Here is a 17,514-nt window from a genome sequence, read left to right as displayed (position 1 = left end):
GACGTTTCTATGTTACATGAACTGTAAGAAAAATGAGTATAGTACCCCAATTAGTTACCCCACTAACTTAACCAATTTCACTTTTGTTGTTTTACACGTTCTACAACTCACTGATACTTTTTACTTTACACTTATTCGCCATCGCAAATGCCTTCGCAAATGTCTTCGCGAATGCCTTCGCGAATGCCATCGCAAATGCCTTCGCGAATGCCTTCGCAAATGTCTTCGCGAATGCCTTCGCGAATGCCATCGCAAATGCCTTCGCGAATGCCTTCGCAAATGCCATCGCAAATGCCTTCGCGAGTGCCTTCGCAAATGGAAATGCCGGCGGTACAGCAGCCGGCATTTGAAGACCTGGATATAACTTTGGGTACATACAGTTGCTAGTTACATATTATTTTTTATTGTTGCCCCACCTTGAGCCCATGGCTAGCTACGCCCATGTACATATTATTACGTAGATTAGTGGTGTTGATTACGTGGTAGGTACTAGTGTATAAAGCTCCTTAGTGCTTTTACATAATTTTCTTTGCTTTTTTTCTTATCTCTCTCTATATTATCGGTCTTAATAAATTCTTTTAACCAAAAAATGAAAATAGTTAAACATTACGAAATCGTTTCACCTAGTCAAAATAATGAGCAAACTAAAACAGATAAGATTTATTATTTTATTTTGGCAGGCGCTAGGTTTTCATATCACTACATTTATCTGTAAACATGGTATGTTCTTCTTTCTTTCAACTTCAGAGGTTCACTTTAATTAGGAGAAATAGAATATGGTGAAGTGGGCACATTAACTAAAAATTGTTATAAATTGCTTATGTGTTTCGATATATTATAGAATTTAAATAAATATGTCAAAATCAATAAAATTATTTTTAGCCTTAAAGAATTCGATCTAGTAATTTCAAAGTTAAATCATTTATTTATTTATCATTTATTAAAAAATAAATGATAAATAAATAAATGATATAACTTTGACATAAAGAAAACTATGTATGACATGTGATGAATAATGCACGCACACTTATGAAATTGTCAATTTGAAAGGTGTAAATTATTAATTAAGGGCCGACTTTTCAATCCATAGTTAAAACTTATCCGCCCAATAAAGTATTACACGATAATATTAAAATGTCACCCGTAAACTGTCCCCGTAACTGAACTGAAACTAACCCGTAACTGAATACATTTTGAAATGGTAATTTAGTACGTTATTCGACGAATAAGTATTAACCAAGGATTGAAAAATCAGCCCTTAAAAAGATGTAAATGTTGATTACATGAGTAGTTTCAGTGGGTAGTGACAATGCATTGAATTATGCCTTAATTTTATTTTATCGTATAGATAAACTCATAGAGTTCTTTATCATTTTCATGTGGATATTTATTTCCAAGATTGCATCATCATCAGGATTGGGAAAATAGGGTTAAATAAAATATATACTTATTTACAAAAGAATTTAATTTTATTCATAGAATAAATAAATCGCGTTTGGATCATTGGATCAATGACTACAATATTAGAGTATTTTCTATCACATTTCAGTTATTATTATTGATATAATATCACTTAATTCGCGAGCCTCGTTCACTTTGAGATAGTAAGTGGTATGTGAGTACATTTCACAGATAACGACTAAATATTACCAATCTTACATTTAGAGTTTAAACTAAGAAGAATTTAAACTGTCCATAATAAACAAAAGATCAAAAATTGAACTATAAAATGTTTGATATTTTATTTAATACAGACGTTTGAATATAAGACTATTAAGATTCGGAAGTATTCAGGAAGGGAAGGGACTTGAATCGCCTATTTAGCGATAAAGGAACACCTAAAACATCCACAATTCCGAATGTTTTTCCAGCCTCTAATGGGATTAGGACGTAGGTGGGATAGAAGGATGGTGGGATGGGAACCTTGGATGGGTCAGGGATGGGAACTATAATACTTAATAGCATTATGTGAAGGACAACCAATTTGAAAAAGACAGCAATTGCCTTTTTCTACGTCTTTTAGTATCTCATCCGACCTATTCAATTTAGTCGTATTACACTGGACTGTGCTCATTACCACGTACTATCTAAGCGCGGGGGTTTGGTTTTTATATCTAGAATCGTCTGAAGCCAGCTTGCGCGCGAGCGTTGTAGTTTTGAGTGAAGGCAGCGGCGCCGGATGAACCTCCGTATTTGGCTGGGTTGTACTGACCTGGAAGAAGGAAATTTTGCATTAATATACAAGTATTAATATATAATTTGATGTAGGTAGGTTTGTGGATAACTAAAATGGCTGTGGAATTTTTCGAAGCCTTGGCTCTTCTATATTCTATAATATAGGAATGGTTTGAATATTTTGAAGATGTAAGCTTTATTTATTTATTTATAACACTTCATTGCACAAAACAATATAGGAAATGTGGTACAGCTTTATTTAAAATATGAACAAATTATTCCATAAGAAATAATCTCCGCCTATTGTAAGATTAACTATTGCAACGTTAGTAATTTCAGTTTCATACACATTCCTATGTAGATTTCTAAACAGAAAATGGCAACTGTAAATACAAGGAAATACCACAAGATGCACCTTATCGCCTTTGGAACACATTACTCATGATCTATCATAATTCATACATCTGTTATTACAGGTAAAAATGAATCTTGTTTCAAAGTTGATAAAGTTGCATTCAGCTTGAACATTCGAACGAGAGCTTTTTCAAATTTTATAATTCAATGATACGCGAATTTTGACTCTATATCTTTAGATATAAGGTTTAAATTACAATTATATGATGATGTTATAGTGCAGTGAAAGGTCAGAAACAAAGGTGTGTGGCCCTGAACATCTTAGGTCTATTACCGAGTGTAAATTCTTAAATGATGCGTGTCAGACGCAATAAATTGCTAGTTACATTAACTAATTTGTGCCCCTGACTTCATTCATTGATTTACTATAAATATATGATTCAAAGATGGGAAAATGGGTTTGAAAGATTTATCATCTCATGATGAAGGACACATCTTAATAATACTTTAAATGGTATTTGAAATGATGTGTTTATACTGTACTAATATCAAAAGATTTAAGGCATCTTTTATTAAATAATTAAATATGATGAACACACAGACATTACAAAACTAAATAATTTTATAGAAATGGAGATCGAAACCGTACCCTCTAACGCAATACGCTGAATCAAAACAAAGTAATCAATTTACTCTGTATAATTTTATATTCAATAAATTATAGACATTGAGAACCAACGTCATTTTAAAACAGATAGAAACCGAACCTATGACCTAAGCCTATTTCACCACACGCATTAAACTGCGCTATCTCCCAGGTACTTTATATTTATGAACATTACATAAGTGGTATCAAATGTAATGCCTAATAATAATATACATATTTCTTATCGATTTCAAAGAGCAAAATTTCATTAAGCGCGTTGAACTCTTTTGCATCTTGATACATACAAACTAGGACGATTTGATTTTCTAAATGTAGAAATGTAGGTAATACCAAAATAAATACGTTATTCAGAATACTTTTATGCATTATACAATGTATGCATTTATGCAGACTCTAGATTTCCATTTTTCCAACTACTTTTGCTAACTACTCAAGATTGAGATCCCTCTGTTTTTAAACGTATACATTCAACAAGACTAATAATAAATCATCTATTCAAAGATAAACTTTTAAAAACGACTAATACTAATCCGAATATGGTTCTACATTTTTTGCAAGTTCATCTCCATAGAATGCTTTAGAAATCGGTGGTAAATCTTAAAACTATGTTATGACGATCAAAACTGTTCTAGAAGAAGTGTAATTAAATAAATAAATGTTTAAGTTTGCCATATAAAACTAATATACATATATGATAATCAGCCATCAGATCGTGCCGTGTATGAAAAAATGTCTTGAAATATTTATATATCGAATCTTACCATCGTCAATGATGCCAGCGGCCTCATCACGGGCGTTTTGTTCCAGAGCCTTCAGGATGGCCTCAGGAGTAGGGGGAGGGGTGGGGAAGTGTGCGCCCTGGGGCTGGAAACCACCCTGGTTGGCGGTATAGCTCACGGAGTAGACCTGGCCGTCGTCACCGGTGTACTGGAAGCCTCCTTGCGCTTCGATACCATCGGCCTGGAATAGGGTTTTGTTATAAGTTTTTTTTGTAATTTTATACAATCATTATCATCATCATCAGCCCATATACGTTCCCACTGCTGGGACACGGGCCTCCTATGAGGGTACAGACCATAATTCAATATGCTGGTCAAGTGCGGGTTGGCAGATGTGATATTCAAAACCTAGTATTATTATTATTCACATACATAAGTAATATAATTTTAAGCGTTTGTAAGTTTGTTTGTAACTTATAAATACAGATACTATTAAACACTTCTTATGTTTGAAAACGTCGGTAAATAGATTGATAACATAATGAATAAATCGAGTTTTTAATCCGTTTAAAAGCATTTAATTTCTAAAGACCCGATTATTATTTCTTTCTTTAAAATACACTATTTATTTAGTAGCTACATCTTTCTTGATAAGAATGGGTTCTTTTTCTTTTCTTTGCCCCTTAATACAGATGGAGTCAGGGCAAGTTACTAGTTATGTATAAACTGCACTGGGAACATTTAAGATGCATAGTTTCCATAGTAATTCCATTCTGAAGTTTTATCATACACGTAAAGATCCCATTGTTCTCACGATTGCATCGCTTTGAATTTGTTTATTGTAAGGTTTACATCCAGTGATTGGATAGCGATAACATATTTATAGCTTTGATTTTTTTTGCAATGAATGAAAAATTGTTATCGTTTGAATCTACAAATAAACTATTGCACGAATGGAATTCTTCAATTGTAATTTTATAGATGACAATAAATGAATCGTATTTGTTATTAAAAATAGAGTAAAATATATTAAGTCTTTTATGTGAACATAATAGTTACTATACCGATAATTAGCTTAACATAGCTTAGCAGGTTTAGTATGCACAAGCTTTATTCTTTAAGTATATCTTCTGATCCTTGAAGTGTAACCTCTTATGATTTATTTCCATACTAAACTTTGATATTATGCTAACAATGATACATAATTACTTGACCTTGGTCGTTTCTATTTGAAATATAATTAATTTCCGACATTATAGTAATAAATAAAACCATTAACTTTTTAAATTCCTTTGTAAAAAAATGTAGGAAAACCTTTTTTGCAGTTTTATACAAAAACTAATTGAAGCATTTTAAAATAAAATGTATGTATATTCTACAAAATTTAAGACAATTATTATCAAAATCATCATTCTATTATCAATCTCATTATTACCAAAATGCTTATATAAGAAAATTAAATATCGACAACATCTTTCCTAATTCATCATTTGTATAATTATTTATACCGTTATAGTTTTATCAAAATAACGCAATCCAGCTTTTTTGTAAAACATTTCGAATTCAAAACTAACCTTACCCAACATATTATATCGAAACAAATATTTGATCAACCTTCATGAATTAATTACCATTTGACACGTATCCAATATCAAATGATGACACTATAAATATAACCCGGCATAATTTAAAATAAATTACGCATAATAGCCGTCCCTTGCGTTACAATACATCACAAAATGTTAAGGTTGCGTAAACCGACATTTCGAATAGGTCGCCGTAAGGTGGTCACCGACCTTTAGTGATTGCCTCTTTATAGGAAATTTGTTTGGCCTTGCAGTAATAGACTGATACTAGATCTCACGGTGAATTTACATCAAACGAGCGCATGCTCATTCTAACCCCAATATGTCAAATTCTTTTAGTGTAAACAGGCGTTGAGCATTCTTTCGTTGTTCTTAGTGCGTTCGAAAAGATTCTATGAAAATTTTAATACTGAATAACACTGAATACGAGTAATCGTTTACACTAAAAGACCATGAAAGAATGCTCTAGCTCTATCTTCGTTTGATGTAAATGCACCGTCAAAGCATGTTTAGAAGCCAACCGGGTCAAGTTACAACTAACTGTGTTAGCGTTGAGATGATTAATTTGTTGTGTATCTAAACTTGAATTACCTATGTTTTGTTATCGACACGACCTTTAACATATTTAAACTGAGCTATTATCGCAACTGATCAGATTTTACTGAGGATTTAGGTTATGAGGGTAAGAAGATTTTTTTCTATAGAGAATTACTTTTTCTACAAAGATACTCTGCTAAACTGCATAATATGAACTCAATATAACAATTTGTCATGCAGCAGTTGCGAATAATTGCAAGCGAATTCCTTTACTGGCTAAGAAATAAGGACGACATTCGGAAGTTCAGCCTTTACATAGTAATGAGGATGGACATTTGTATGAAAATGCTTAGTACTCATAGAAAATAAATCCATACTTTTTAATATTATAAATTTTATATTATTACTAAGCATTTTCATATATTTCATAAATTTATAATATTAAAAAGTATGGATTTATTTTCTATGAGTACTAAGCATTTTCATATATTATTTATTTTCGCATTTAATGCGAAAGTAACTCTGTCTGTCTATCTGTTACTCAATCACGCCTTAACTACTGAACCAATTTGCATGAAATTTGGTATAGAGATATTTTGATACCCGAGAAAGGCTACTTTTTACCCCGGGAAATAGGATATGTTTTATCCCGGAAATCCCACGGGAACGGGAACTATGCAAGTTTTTCTTTGACTGCGCGGGTGAAGCTGCGGGTGGAAAGCTAGTAGGATATAAATATATTATAATAATACTTAACTAAATGCAAGAATAGTCATAAACAATCTCTATTTTCTGTTTTTTTTTTGTAATATGTTAATTCGATAAACATATTTTGTCATTCAAATCTAAATGAAATAAAATGTAAATATATGATCAATAAATTATGCTTAATTTCACAATAATACTAAATACGTGATGGACCATTAGCTTAAGTTAATAAGCAATAATATAAGTGATATAAGCTATTGAATGTTTAGGAATAGCTGTTAAACATTTAACTTAGAATTTAGATTATGTAACAAGTTTTAAGTGAGACTAAGTTAAAGCTTAGATTGTGAATTGATTTTTGTAACACTTATCATTGATTTATGGATGTTAAGACATGGTTTGATTGAATATTTTTTACTATTATTATTAATTTGTAATAGTAATCGATAATTTAATGAGATGATTCCGACCTATTAGAGTAATCGTGTTTATTTAATAAATAAATATGGATCGTATTTGCATTTACATAGAATTTATGATTGTTTTACTTTGATGCATTAACTGGCTGATAGTCTGTTCGTTAGTCTTGTAAAACATGACAGCGAGTTTCATTAAAATCGTACGAACATAATAATATTATGTATTGCATGCAATTTTGTCATACTTCGACATCAAACCATCTTATCCACTTGTATCAAGGAATTATCCAAAAACACATGTTTTCTATTAATTATTCCATGTAAGTCACTTAAACTAAATGTTTACATGATAGCTATCCATTACTCCACGCTAACCACGTGTATAAACGTATTACCCTACCAAGCCACCAATGAATCTCACCTCACGGCCCTGCTCCTCAGCCTTGATGCCATTCTCGGTCTCATAGTTCCACCGGTAGGAGTCCTCCTTAACTTCAGAGTCCAGAGCGATGATACGTGCGTTCTTCTCTAAGCCAGCTTGCGGCCGGTTGGACTCGTAGTTTGGAAGGAAGGCTGCTGCGGCGAAGCCGACGAATGAGGCAATAAGGAGCTATAGTGGATTGAAATAAGATGTTAGATATGTTTTGGATGTCTGTAGCAGTTTTACAATTATAATTAACATAATTAACATGACAAAAACTAAGGAGTATCTTGCCGGTTCTTCTGCGTAGAAACTGCTTTCAAATTGGTGGTAAATAGTAAAATTATGTTTTGTCGATACAAACAGGATTCAAAAGTGCGTCTAGAAGATGTCTTAATGTTTGAGTTTGTATTTGATTTTCGTTAGGCGGGACCACACAGAGCGAGCAGCTTCAGGAAGCAATTGCTAAGCAAAGCAGCTCGGTCAGCGGCTCACATGTGGCTCAGCCGAGGATATCGCGTGTGCTGTTTTCCTTGGACGATTCCTGAGCAATTGCTTCGCGAGGCTGCTCGCTCTGTGTAGTGTAGACCTGCCTAATGACGCAAAACATTGCTTATATATCTGAAGAATAGTATTTTTTTTAGTTTGTAACGTATATACTACTATTATATCATTACCAAAGTACCAGAAAATTTACTTTTTATTCATATCGCAAAAACAAATTTAAAATTAAACACCCATTTCTTCTTTGTGAAACGTATGATCGCTTACATGACTTTTATTTGAACAAACTTGCAAAATATTATTAGAAATCGTACAGGAAAACGTGGGTGGACCTTATAATTATATAATGTGTTAAATGTATAGGTCATAATTTAAAAGTACTGCATACGATAGTCGCACTGTAATAGAGCCTTTGACCTCTCATAGTATCTTATTACGACACATTTAGTAATGTTAATTATATATTTGAGTCAGAATATCATTGATTTAAAGTTTGATTGAAAGATTTTTTATTTAAATTTTGATTATGTGGAATAGTTATATAGTTAATAAAAAGTTTATTCTTATTATAAGTAGAGTTGTTACGAATAATATGGAGCTATAAAACTTCTTTTCAAATAGGTTACAATTTTTTATTATTTTTGTGTGAATTTTGTTTTATTTCACGTGAGACCTAAATATACGAATTTTGTTGGAATTAAAATTCTCAAATTTGAATGTGGGATTCCAGTGACGCCCAACTAATTCTATTGTTTCTTTAATTACGCGAATATATATTGTTCTACTTTGAATCACTAAGAAACAGCTAGGTCATCTGAAAGATAAATTTAAATACTAAATTTGGACTAAGGGATTGCAATTAGTATGATATACATGAACAATTTTTAATTTTTGTTATATTGATCAAGTTATTATACAAGGATTTTTTTTGGATTATGTTTAAATTTTATAAAATTTGCTAAACTTTAAAAGCACTGTCTTGTTAAATAAAAAGGATGCTAACTTACAACTACAAAACAAAATTTATGGACTTTTTTAACTTGACTTCAAAAAGCTTTGCACTGTTTTTCAAACTTAGGACTTTTTAACAATATCTTTAACTAAATCTACGATTGTTAATCGAAATTACATATCGATTGTACATTATATATTATTATTTACTCACCACCTGCATGTTGATAGAGGTCGGAGTTAAATCTCGAATGATGATTCGCTTTGACTCGCTGCGTTTATATACATACGAGACGTTACAAAATTCATACTAGATTATAATGAAATAGCTTTTCCCAATAAATATCTGAACTTTAGACAGTTTTGCGTAAGTTTTTTTTTTATCTGTGAACTCTGCAGATATCATTTGACTGTAATTGTATCGTAAATTTTTAGGGGGCCTTGGCTTTAAGGTGTTTTGGTTTGACTAAACGGTCGGTTAAGATAACTATCGATGTGCGATATGAACCGTATATAAGTATTTTGTTTAAAAGTTAAAAAAACATTCGAGGTTTAAGTTCTTTACAATATATTTTAGTCAAAATAAACTTGTGTACAAAATTCAATGTTTCTTTGTGTTAGTGCAATTATCATGAATGATCTATATTTTGAAATTTCTGAAGTGATATTTTCATTATTGTTGTTTGGTTATGGAATTTGATGATTTTGGATGTCCCTGCTTCCTAATATGTCATGTATTCAAATTTCACCAGAAAATCGTGATATTTATATTATTATTTTTTCTATGAGTTATGTTCATGCTATAACTACAATTCATTAATTCTGCAAAGCTTTATTTTTTGTTAAGTTTTCTATTTAGGTACACTAATTTGTACTCGTAGATTCAATTATTATTTATATGGAATTTTTACGTATTAACAATTACGTAGCTATTTCAACTTAAGTAAGAACAAAAATTTTTGAAATCTGCTGTCAAAATTTAATCAATCTATACTAATATTATAAATATTTTTTTTTTATTTTTTATGGTCAAAGTTGGGGTGCGTCACTTGTTTTAAATGTTCACCATCATAAATTAATAAATGAAGTGATTATTTAAGATTCATTAGCTTTAAATATGAAAATAATGACATTTATTACCTAGGTAAAGCCTAAGATTTATCTTGGCTTGTAGAACATTAAGGTGACTAGTAGAGCAAAACGCGAGTTTGCTGCTAAATAATAATGCTTTAAAGTATATGATTAACTGCAGTAAAAAATCTCAGATAAATATATGATATTCTTCAGAAGATAAGCTATCTAGATAGTGTGTTGAAAACACAATACAACTTATTTTACTCGATGGAAAAAAATCACAGTGGTACCTCTAAAAAAATCTTTTGATGCTTAAAAACCATACTAAACTACATGCAATCATTCTGTTTTTTCGGCAAATAATTCTACAAGCACCATACTAAGATAAATACTGTGTTATTTTTTTAGTCCGAGCATTTGACTTACGCTTAAAATATCTAAAGAATAAAAGGGAAATTCACGAGGATTGGTAGAGCCGTTTCGCAGAAACGGCTCTTATTAGATAATAATAATATGATGGTTCATTTTCTAATAACCGTATGGTTACTAACATTGTGACACCAGAATCTTATATGTACATATACTTAGATGTCTTTATTTTATTTTTCATCTTCTTATTAGAAAATGAACCATCATATTATTATTATCTAATAAAGTATTATTATTTAAGTTATATAGAAATTAAACACGAATTTAAAAAAAATAACGCTACGTATTATTAATACTATAGCATAATAAATAATTTATATGCTATGTACGTCGCTAGCAAATAAATATTATGCATTAATATTTTCAGAAAATTATTGCTTATTGAATACTTAGCACCTTCTTTACACGTCATATAGATAAGAGTTTTAACACTAAATTAGTTGACAGATTATATTTTATTACTAGCTTACGCCCGCGACTCCGTCCGCGCGGAAATATTAAGATTTTTTTTTACGTATTTTTCGGGGATAAAAGTATTCTATTTTATTCCCAGGATCGAACGGTTAGTTTTTACGTGATGCCTTCACATACAGACAAACAAAAATTTATTTAATCACATATTTGGGTTAGGTATCGATCCAGTAACACCCCCTGGTATTTATTTTTTCAATATTTTCAATGTACAGAATTGACCCTTCTATAACATATTTATTATATTATGTATAGATAATGTTAAACACTATTAAATTATTTACTTCAAAACAGATATTACCAATTTTACAAATCGTAGGTGTTGTTTTATCTCACACCAGCTGTGCTCCGCGGTTTTACCTGCATTGCTGCGCTCCTGTTAATCTTAGCATGATGATATAAAGCATATAGCCTTCCTCGATAAATGAGCTATCTAACACCGAAAGAATTTTTCAAATCGGACCATTAGTTAGATTAGCAAAACAAAAAACTCTTCAGATTTATCATATTATATAGTGTAGATGTGTGGCTTCAATTTTCATTCATAAATAGTGTGAGACATGTTTCTCTACGCGAAACATATTTATAGATAAAATTATGTGCTTGTATTTGATAGTACTACTTATTCTTGCATACTTTGATAAAAAATAGAAGCCATAAAAAGCTAAAATTGACAGCCATAGTTCTTAAATTGAGCTTTTTATTAAGAAATTAAAGACTTAGAACGATTTAGACAGTCTCACCATTCGAAGCGTTAGGTTAAATAATACAATAAATAAATCGCATTTAAAATCCGTTAAAAAGGCTTTATTATCTAAATTGAACTTTAATTCTAGGTAAACTAATGAAAATTGGTGAAAACTACGTTCAATTCCTGATTTAATTTAACCCGAATAGCTTAATTTAATCAATCCTTTGCCACTCCAAGCTCTACCAAACATGACATTATTAAAAAAACTAGAAAGCATCTGCTCGACCTTAGACATTCTTCATACATTGCGAGCAAACCCACGCTGTGCACTAGTGTCAAAGCCCAAAGGACAGGTGATAGGCGCCTTATCATCCGTTTCGTAACAAAGTTCAATGTTAAATAACTCTACATTCACTAAGCTATGGAACTGATCATAAATGATCTATAATAAGGCAATACTTATAGATCTATATAGACTTCCTGTTTCTTGTATGGTTCAATTGTTGAAGGGTTATGGGTTTGATTCCAACCAAAAATACGTTAATATATATTTTTTTCATAGAAATACTTAAGGTGAAATGAGACCCAAAACAGACGTTTCGAGTTCACGGAGAATTAATTTTTTTCTTCAAAAACTACCAATTTGATTTTTTTTATTTATGGATTTATTACAAATGTTTACGTTACGAATTGAGAATTTTCATTCATTTAAATAATTTCGGTAAAATTATTATCAAGAACCATTTCTTATAATGTTATACAGAATTGAGATATTTCTGAACATTAAAAACATTACATACTGCTTTTATCCTTAGATTTATTTATTTTTATATGTATATTTATTTATTACTAGCTTTCCACCCGCGGCATCACCCGCGCAGTCAAAGAAAAACCCGTATAGTTCCCGGGGGATCCCTAGTGGGATTTCCGGGATAAAACCTATCCTATGTCCTTTCTCGGGTATCAAAATATCTCCATACCAAATTTCATGCAAATTGGTTCAGTAGTTTAGGCGTGATTGAGTAACAGACAGACAGAGTTACTTTCGCATTTATAATATTAGTAAATATTATTAAAACACCATAAGTACATAATACGTATATAGTAGAGTAACATTAATAAAAAACGAAGTATGTAATTCTTAAATTTATTACGTTTGAAAATTAATCATTAATGATAAGATTTCTGTACAGATATCGTAAGAGAAGGCATCATGATCAAGTGTTTTAGTAATCGCTAGTCTTATATCACACTTAGTTCTCACATTCTTAAAGTAGAAGAAAGGTCATTATTTTGCTCAACACTGATATTTGGAGTCCACACCCTAGAGTTCCACTTAGACATTGCATTATGTATTGCATATTCATGATTTTAGTAGGAAATTGTTTTAAAAAAACACAATTATTAACTGTAGGTATGTATTGTAATCATGTTATGATCCTGAAATTCTCGATAGATATGAAGATGCACGCTCGTTGTTCTAATATATATATATATATATATAAAACCTATTACGATTTTGGTGACTATTTGTTTGCAGATAGAATAAAGTCTAAAATGTATAATTATCATCTCGCTGAGACCAACAGTAGCGGAGCTCTGCGGGTAAAACCGCGGAGCACAGCTAGTCTATAATAGAATTAAATAGCCATTTCACCGAGCTTAGTACTCTATGAATTCGGGTGTGTATAAATTGATATAAAATACTAGCTGTGCCCTGCGGTTTTACCCGCAGTGCTCCGCTCCTGTTGGTCTTAGCATGATATATATATAGCCTTCCTCGATAAATGGGCAATTTAACACCGAAAGAATTTTTCAAATCGGACCAGTATTTCCTGAGATTAGCGCATTCAAACAAACAAACTTTTCAGCTTTATAATATTAACTATATATAAGTAAATGACAATTAAATCAAAAGACTAACAAACTCTTATCCAATAGTCGAAATGAATTCTCGGTATTCAGAAAATGCTATTATATAATACTTTAGATGATTAGTATTTAAACAAATAAATGACGATTATTTTAAGTAAAGAAGTATGAGGTAACTATTAGTTTGAGAGAGCTAATATATTGTGTACATAATAAAGAGCATGTATTTTATGTGTATGTGTGTACAGATTATGTGCCGAAACTACTGGACTAATTTCAAAAAATAATCACCAGTTTGAAGTTAGATTATTCTGTGCTATATGAATTAAATTAATGAATGAATACAAAGAAAATACATAAAATAAACAGGAACTTAACAAAAAAAGGTCGAAATAAAAACTTACGGGCGGACTGAAAATCAGCGTTGTTCGGGTCTTAAATACCTACAACATGCCTGAGTCTGACCCGATTGCCATGTATATTATTGTATTTTTATTTAAGTTAACATAAATAGTTTTTAAGTTAACATGTGGCAATAAATATTTTTTTTATCGCTATGTAGCGATCCTAGGCAATCCCAAAAGGAAATAAAACCACGTGTATATGTATATTCGTATATGGAGGCCTTCAAAAAGAGAGCTTATGACTACCTGAAGGGCCAATAGATTAAGCCACTCCCTGATCCACTGAAGCCTTTCCCTTAATATTATTTTCCATTTTATTAATTAATATCCTGTCCCTCTCCCTTTACCAGTAGGCAACACCCGTAACCCAGTTACGGTAGTCTATGGGCGGCGCACTTAGCTTACCATCAGGCAAGGCGTCGGCTCGTTTGCCTCCTTCTACCATAAAAAAAAACCACGTGTAAATATATTCGTCTCTCTGCCTTTATCTATCATTCAGAATCAGAATTTCTTGAATAAGTGATAGTTTGACACAAAAATATTACTAACTAACAGGGTCAAAGTCCAAATATTTAATTACTTCATTAATATTGATATACATTTCAATAAATCATAATCATATTACCGCAACCTAAAACCAAAGAACGATTACATGTCTATTGTGTTACGATAAATGACCTCGGGGGTCAAATGCTTGAGACAGGTTTCGTGTGACCCGTGATTTATTTTAAACTATTCTAACCACTTACTATTTGTGGTTTTTGACATAGTATAAATTTTATATGTTTGATTTATGGACAAAATAAAAAAAGAGGATATTATAGGGCTGATTATTATTATCCCATTAGAAAGTAATAAAACCTCTGTCACTCAATATCTCTTAAATATAATAGAAAATCCTATTAAAATCTGTTCAAATGTTTCTAATGCTAGCGCTGACAAACATACAAAATGTCGGTAATTTTTTATGTGTATTCTTAGCCTCATATTTTAATTGTTTCTCCTCTCTCCTTTTTATTAAATTAGCTGTGCTCCAGTTGCATTGCTTCGCTCCTGTTGGTCTTAGCGTGATGATATAGCCTATAGCTTTCCTCGTTAAATGGGCTATCTAAAACCGAAATAATTTTTCAAATCGGACCAGTAGTTCCAGAGATTAGCACATTCAAAAAAACAAACTCTACAGCCTTATAATAATATTATGTATAGATTTAACAAATTGTTAATGCCTAGTAATTGTTATGGAAGAGAAGCGCCTTCTAACACAAGTTAAATTTATCACTTAAATGAAGGCACTTACCTCCAACCCGAGATGAAAACTTGTTTAAAAGAAATAAACAATTTTATTTATTTTATTATTTTTTTTATAACATTATCTACATTCTGAGTGAGAATTAGAATCTTCTAATTAAAATGTTAGTTAAATTATTTAATACATTAGATCGCGTTTTACATAATATATATTATCATGTTTTTAATTTTGAAATGTATAATACTTCCATAAAATTAAACTCAAGTATCCTATATCATATTTTATATCGTAATCAAATTAATTCAAACTTCTAAATCAAGGCTTTGATTGACAAATAATTATTCAAAAATAAACATAATAATGTATTTATTAGGAATATCATTTTTGTACGAATACTTTGAACTTTGAAGTAACAAGATAAAGAATTGTGCGCGAATAGAAATAAACAATAAAGGGAAAATATCCATATAATTAATTATGTTTTAAATTTTATTTTGATTAATGCAATATTTATCATATTTGTTGTTGATGGATGGACGAGTATAACGAAGAGAAATGAATAAATTTTAATAGGATTGAAAACTAAACATTAATTAAGATTGGATTTTAAATTATCTCAAAACTCAAATGTAATCGACCGTTTTACAATATTTTTGTTGTATAAAACTAAATTAACTGTTAGGCAAACGATTGCATATTTTCATACATAGCAATCAACTTCGATACGTAAGTAATAAGTATGTATTCTAACCTATGTGAAACATTTTACCAAAAAGCTCTAAAGACATGTCAATTATGTACAACAATGTAATAACCTTTTGTACTTTTGTTTATTATTATTTCGCTTACAATGTATTACAAGAGCATCTGTTACCACTAATTAAGTAGGCGTTTAACCTAAAATAATTAGCCTACTAAGCATTTTAACCACATTGTAACAATGAGGAAATGAGTCAAAGCTTTTGTAAGAAGTTTCAAAGCATCAATACACATGGAAAATAATGACTTAGGTACTTTTTCATAAAAAAATACTCTTTCATTACATGTGCTCTGGATTGTATGTTTTGTATTTATTTTACGTTTTAATTAAAATAAAGTTAATGTAAAAGCAATTAAAGATTAATATTATTAACAGTTAATAATATGAAACAAGGAAAAGTTTTTTTTTTAAATTAAAATTGATCCCAATTTAATTAATAATTTTATAATTTAAACTTATAATTTGCAGCGTGTACAACAGAACTTATGTATTAAAAATCACATAGTCATAGAGTGTGCTTTGAAAAATTAATGTTTATGTAAAGCACAAGAAAAATAAGATCAATCGTTTCTTCATACAATTTCTAGTTACGGGCATAGCTCATAGAAAGTCAGGAAAAAGCTTTTGAAATAGTTACAATGTGCATTCTGTTTAGTTGTACCTAAATATGACTATGAAAAACTGCATTAGCAATCACAAATGAGCATAATTCCTTATTAGAGAATTACATAATAAAAAGGAAACATCAACTAATACGCACTCAAATCGATGTTTATAAATAACCTTTAAAAATAATGATGACTGCGTTCTTAACCTCTCGCATTGTTTACAAGTTAAGGTCGAGTTAGGATATTATAAAACGAAAATTCTCACGTTTTCTGTCTGTCAGTGATCATTGATAACTGAACTTATTTAAACAATCTATCGATTTTCTCATTGCCTTGAGTTCCCACAAAATATAAAGCATTTTTATTAATTACGTATTAAAAAATGGTACATTTTATTCATAATAAGGCTTCTATTGTCTCTTGGTACCTAAAAAATTATGAAATATATTCTAACATAAGTTAAAGAACTAGTCAGACGCTCTGGTTTCTACTGGGTATGTGTACCTATATGGGATAAAAATAACAACAAAAATATCCCAAAATAACTCAGGAGAATATTTCAATTCAAAATGAAACAAGGAAACAACAATAATTATGAGAATTATTATAAGTGTTTAAAATCTTCATACATTATCGAACTTTCATTTTGGTAGCTTTACATGAATATATAAAATAGAAATAACGACTTTTAACAGTTCTATTCTATTACCTCAACCTTGAGCAAACTATAAGCTATATTTTACAGTCTAAAAAATAAAAAAAATCATATTCAAATGTCGTACGGATATGATTAATTAAATCACAATTACGACACAAGTATCGTCTTATTGGAAAGAAATTCTACGTCCATAGCTCGATACAATCTAATAATTACATCTATAGGTCAGGATGGACAAATACCGATGCAAATAGCAA

General features: G+C 30.5%; 1 protein-coding gene across 1 annotated transcript; it reads right to left on the bottom strand.

Moving 5' to 3' along the window:
* Positions 1-1,450: 1,450 nt before the first annotated feature.
* On the bottom strand, positions 1,451-9,290 carry LOC123699255 (cuticle protein 3-like). Its single transcript, XM_045646173.1, has 4 exons — positions 9,256-9,290; positions 7,587-7,775; positions 3,958-4,156; positions 1,451-2,212 (listed from the first exon to the last, which is right to left on the bottom strand). Exons 1-4 carry the CDS (start codon positions 9,262-9,264, stop codon positions 2,115-2,117), a joined length of 495 nt encoding a protein of 164 aa, XP_045502129.1. The 5' UTR covers positions 9,265-9,290; the 3' UTR covers positions 1,451-2,114.
* Between the last annotated feature and the right edge of the window lie 8,224 nt (positions 9,291-17,514).

The sequence above is a fragment of the Colias croceus genome, chromosome 17, assembly GCF_905220415.1.
Source record: "Colias croceus chromosome 17, ilColCroc2.1".
Taxonomy (NCBI): domain Eukaryota; kingdom Metazoa; phylum Arthropoda; class Insecta; order Lepidoptera; family Pieridae; genus Colias; species Colias croceus.
Note: the sequence above shows the minus strand (reverse complement) of the source record. Positions and strands in the feature narration are given on the sequence as shown.

Coding starts and splice junctions, on each gene's coding strand:
- LOC123699255 (XM_045646173.1), bottom strand. Junction 4,157..7,586: donor CTGAGGAGCAGGGCCGTGAG/GTGAGATTCATT, acceptor ACCCTATTCCAG/GCCGATGGTATCGAAGCGCA. Junction 2,213..3,957: donor CGCTGGCATCATTGACGATG/GTAAGATTCGAT, acceptor TCCTTCTTCCAG/GTCAGTACAACCCAGCCAAA.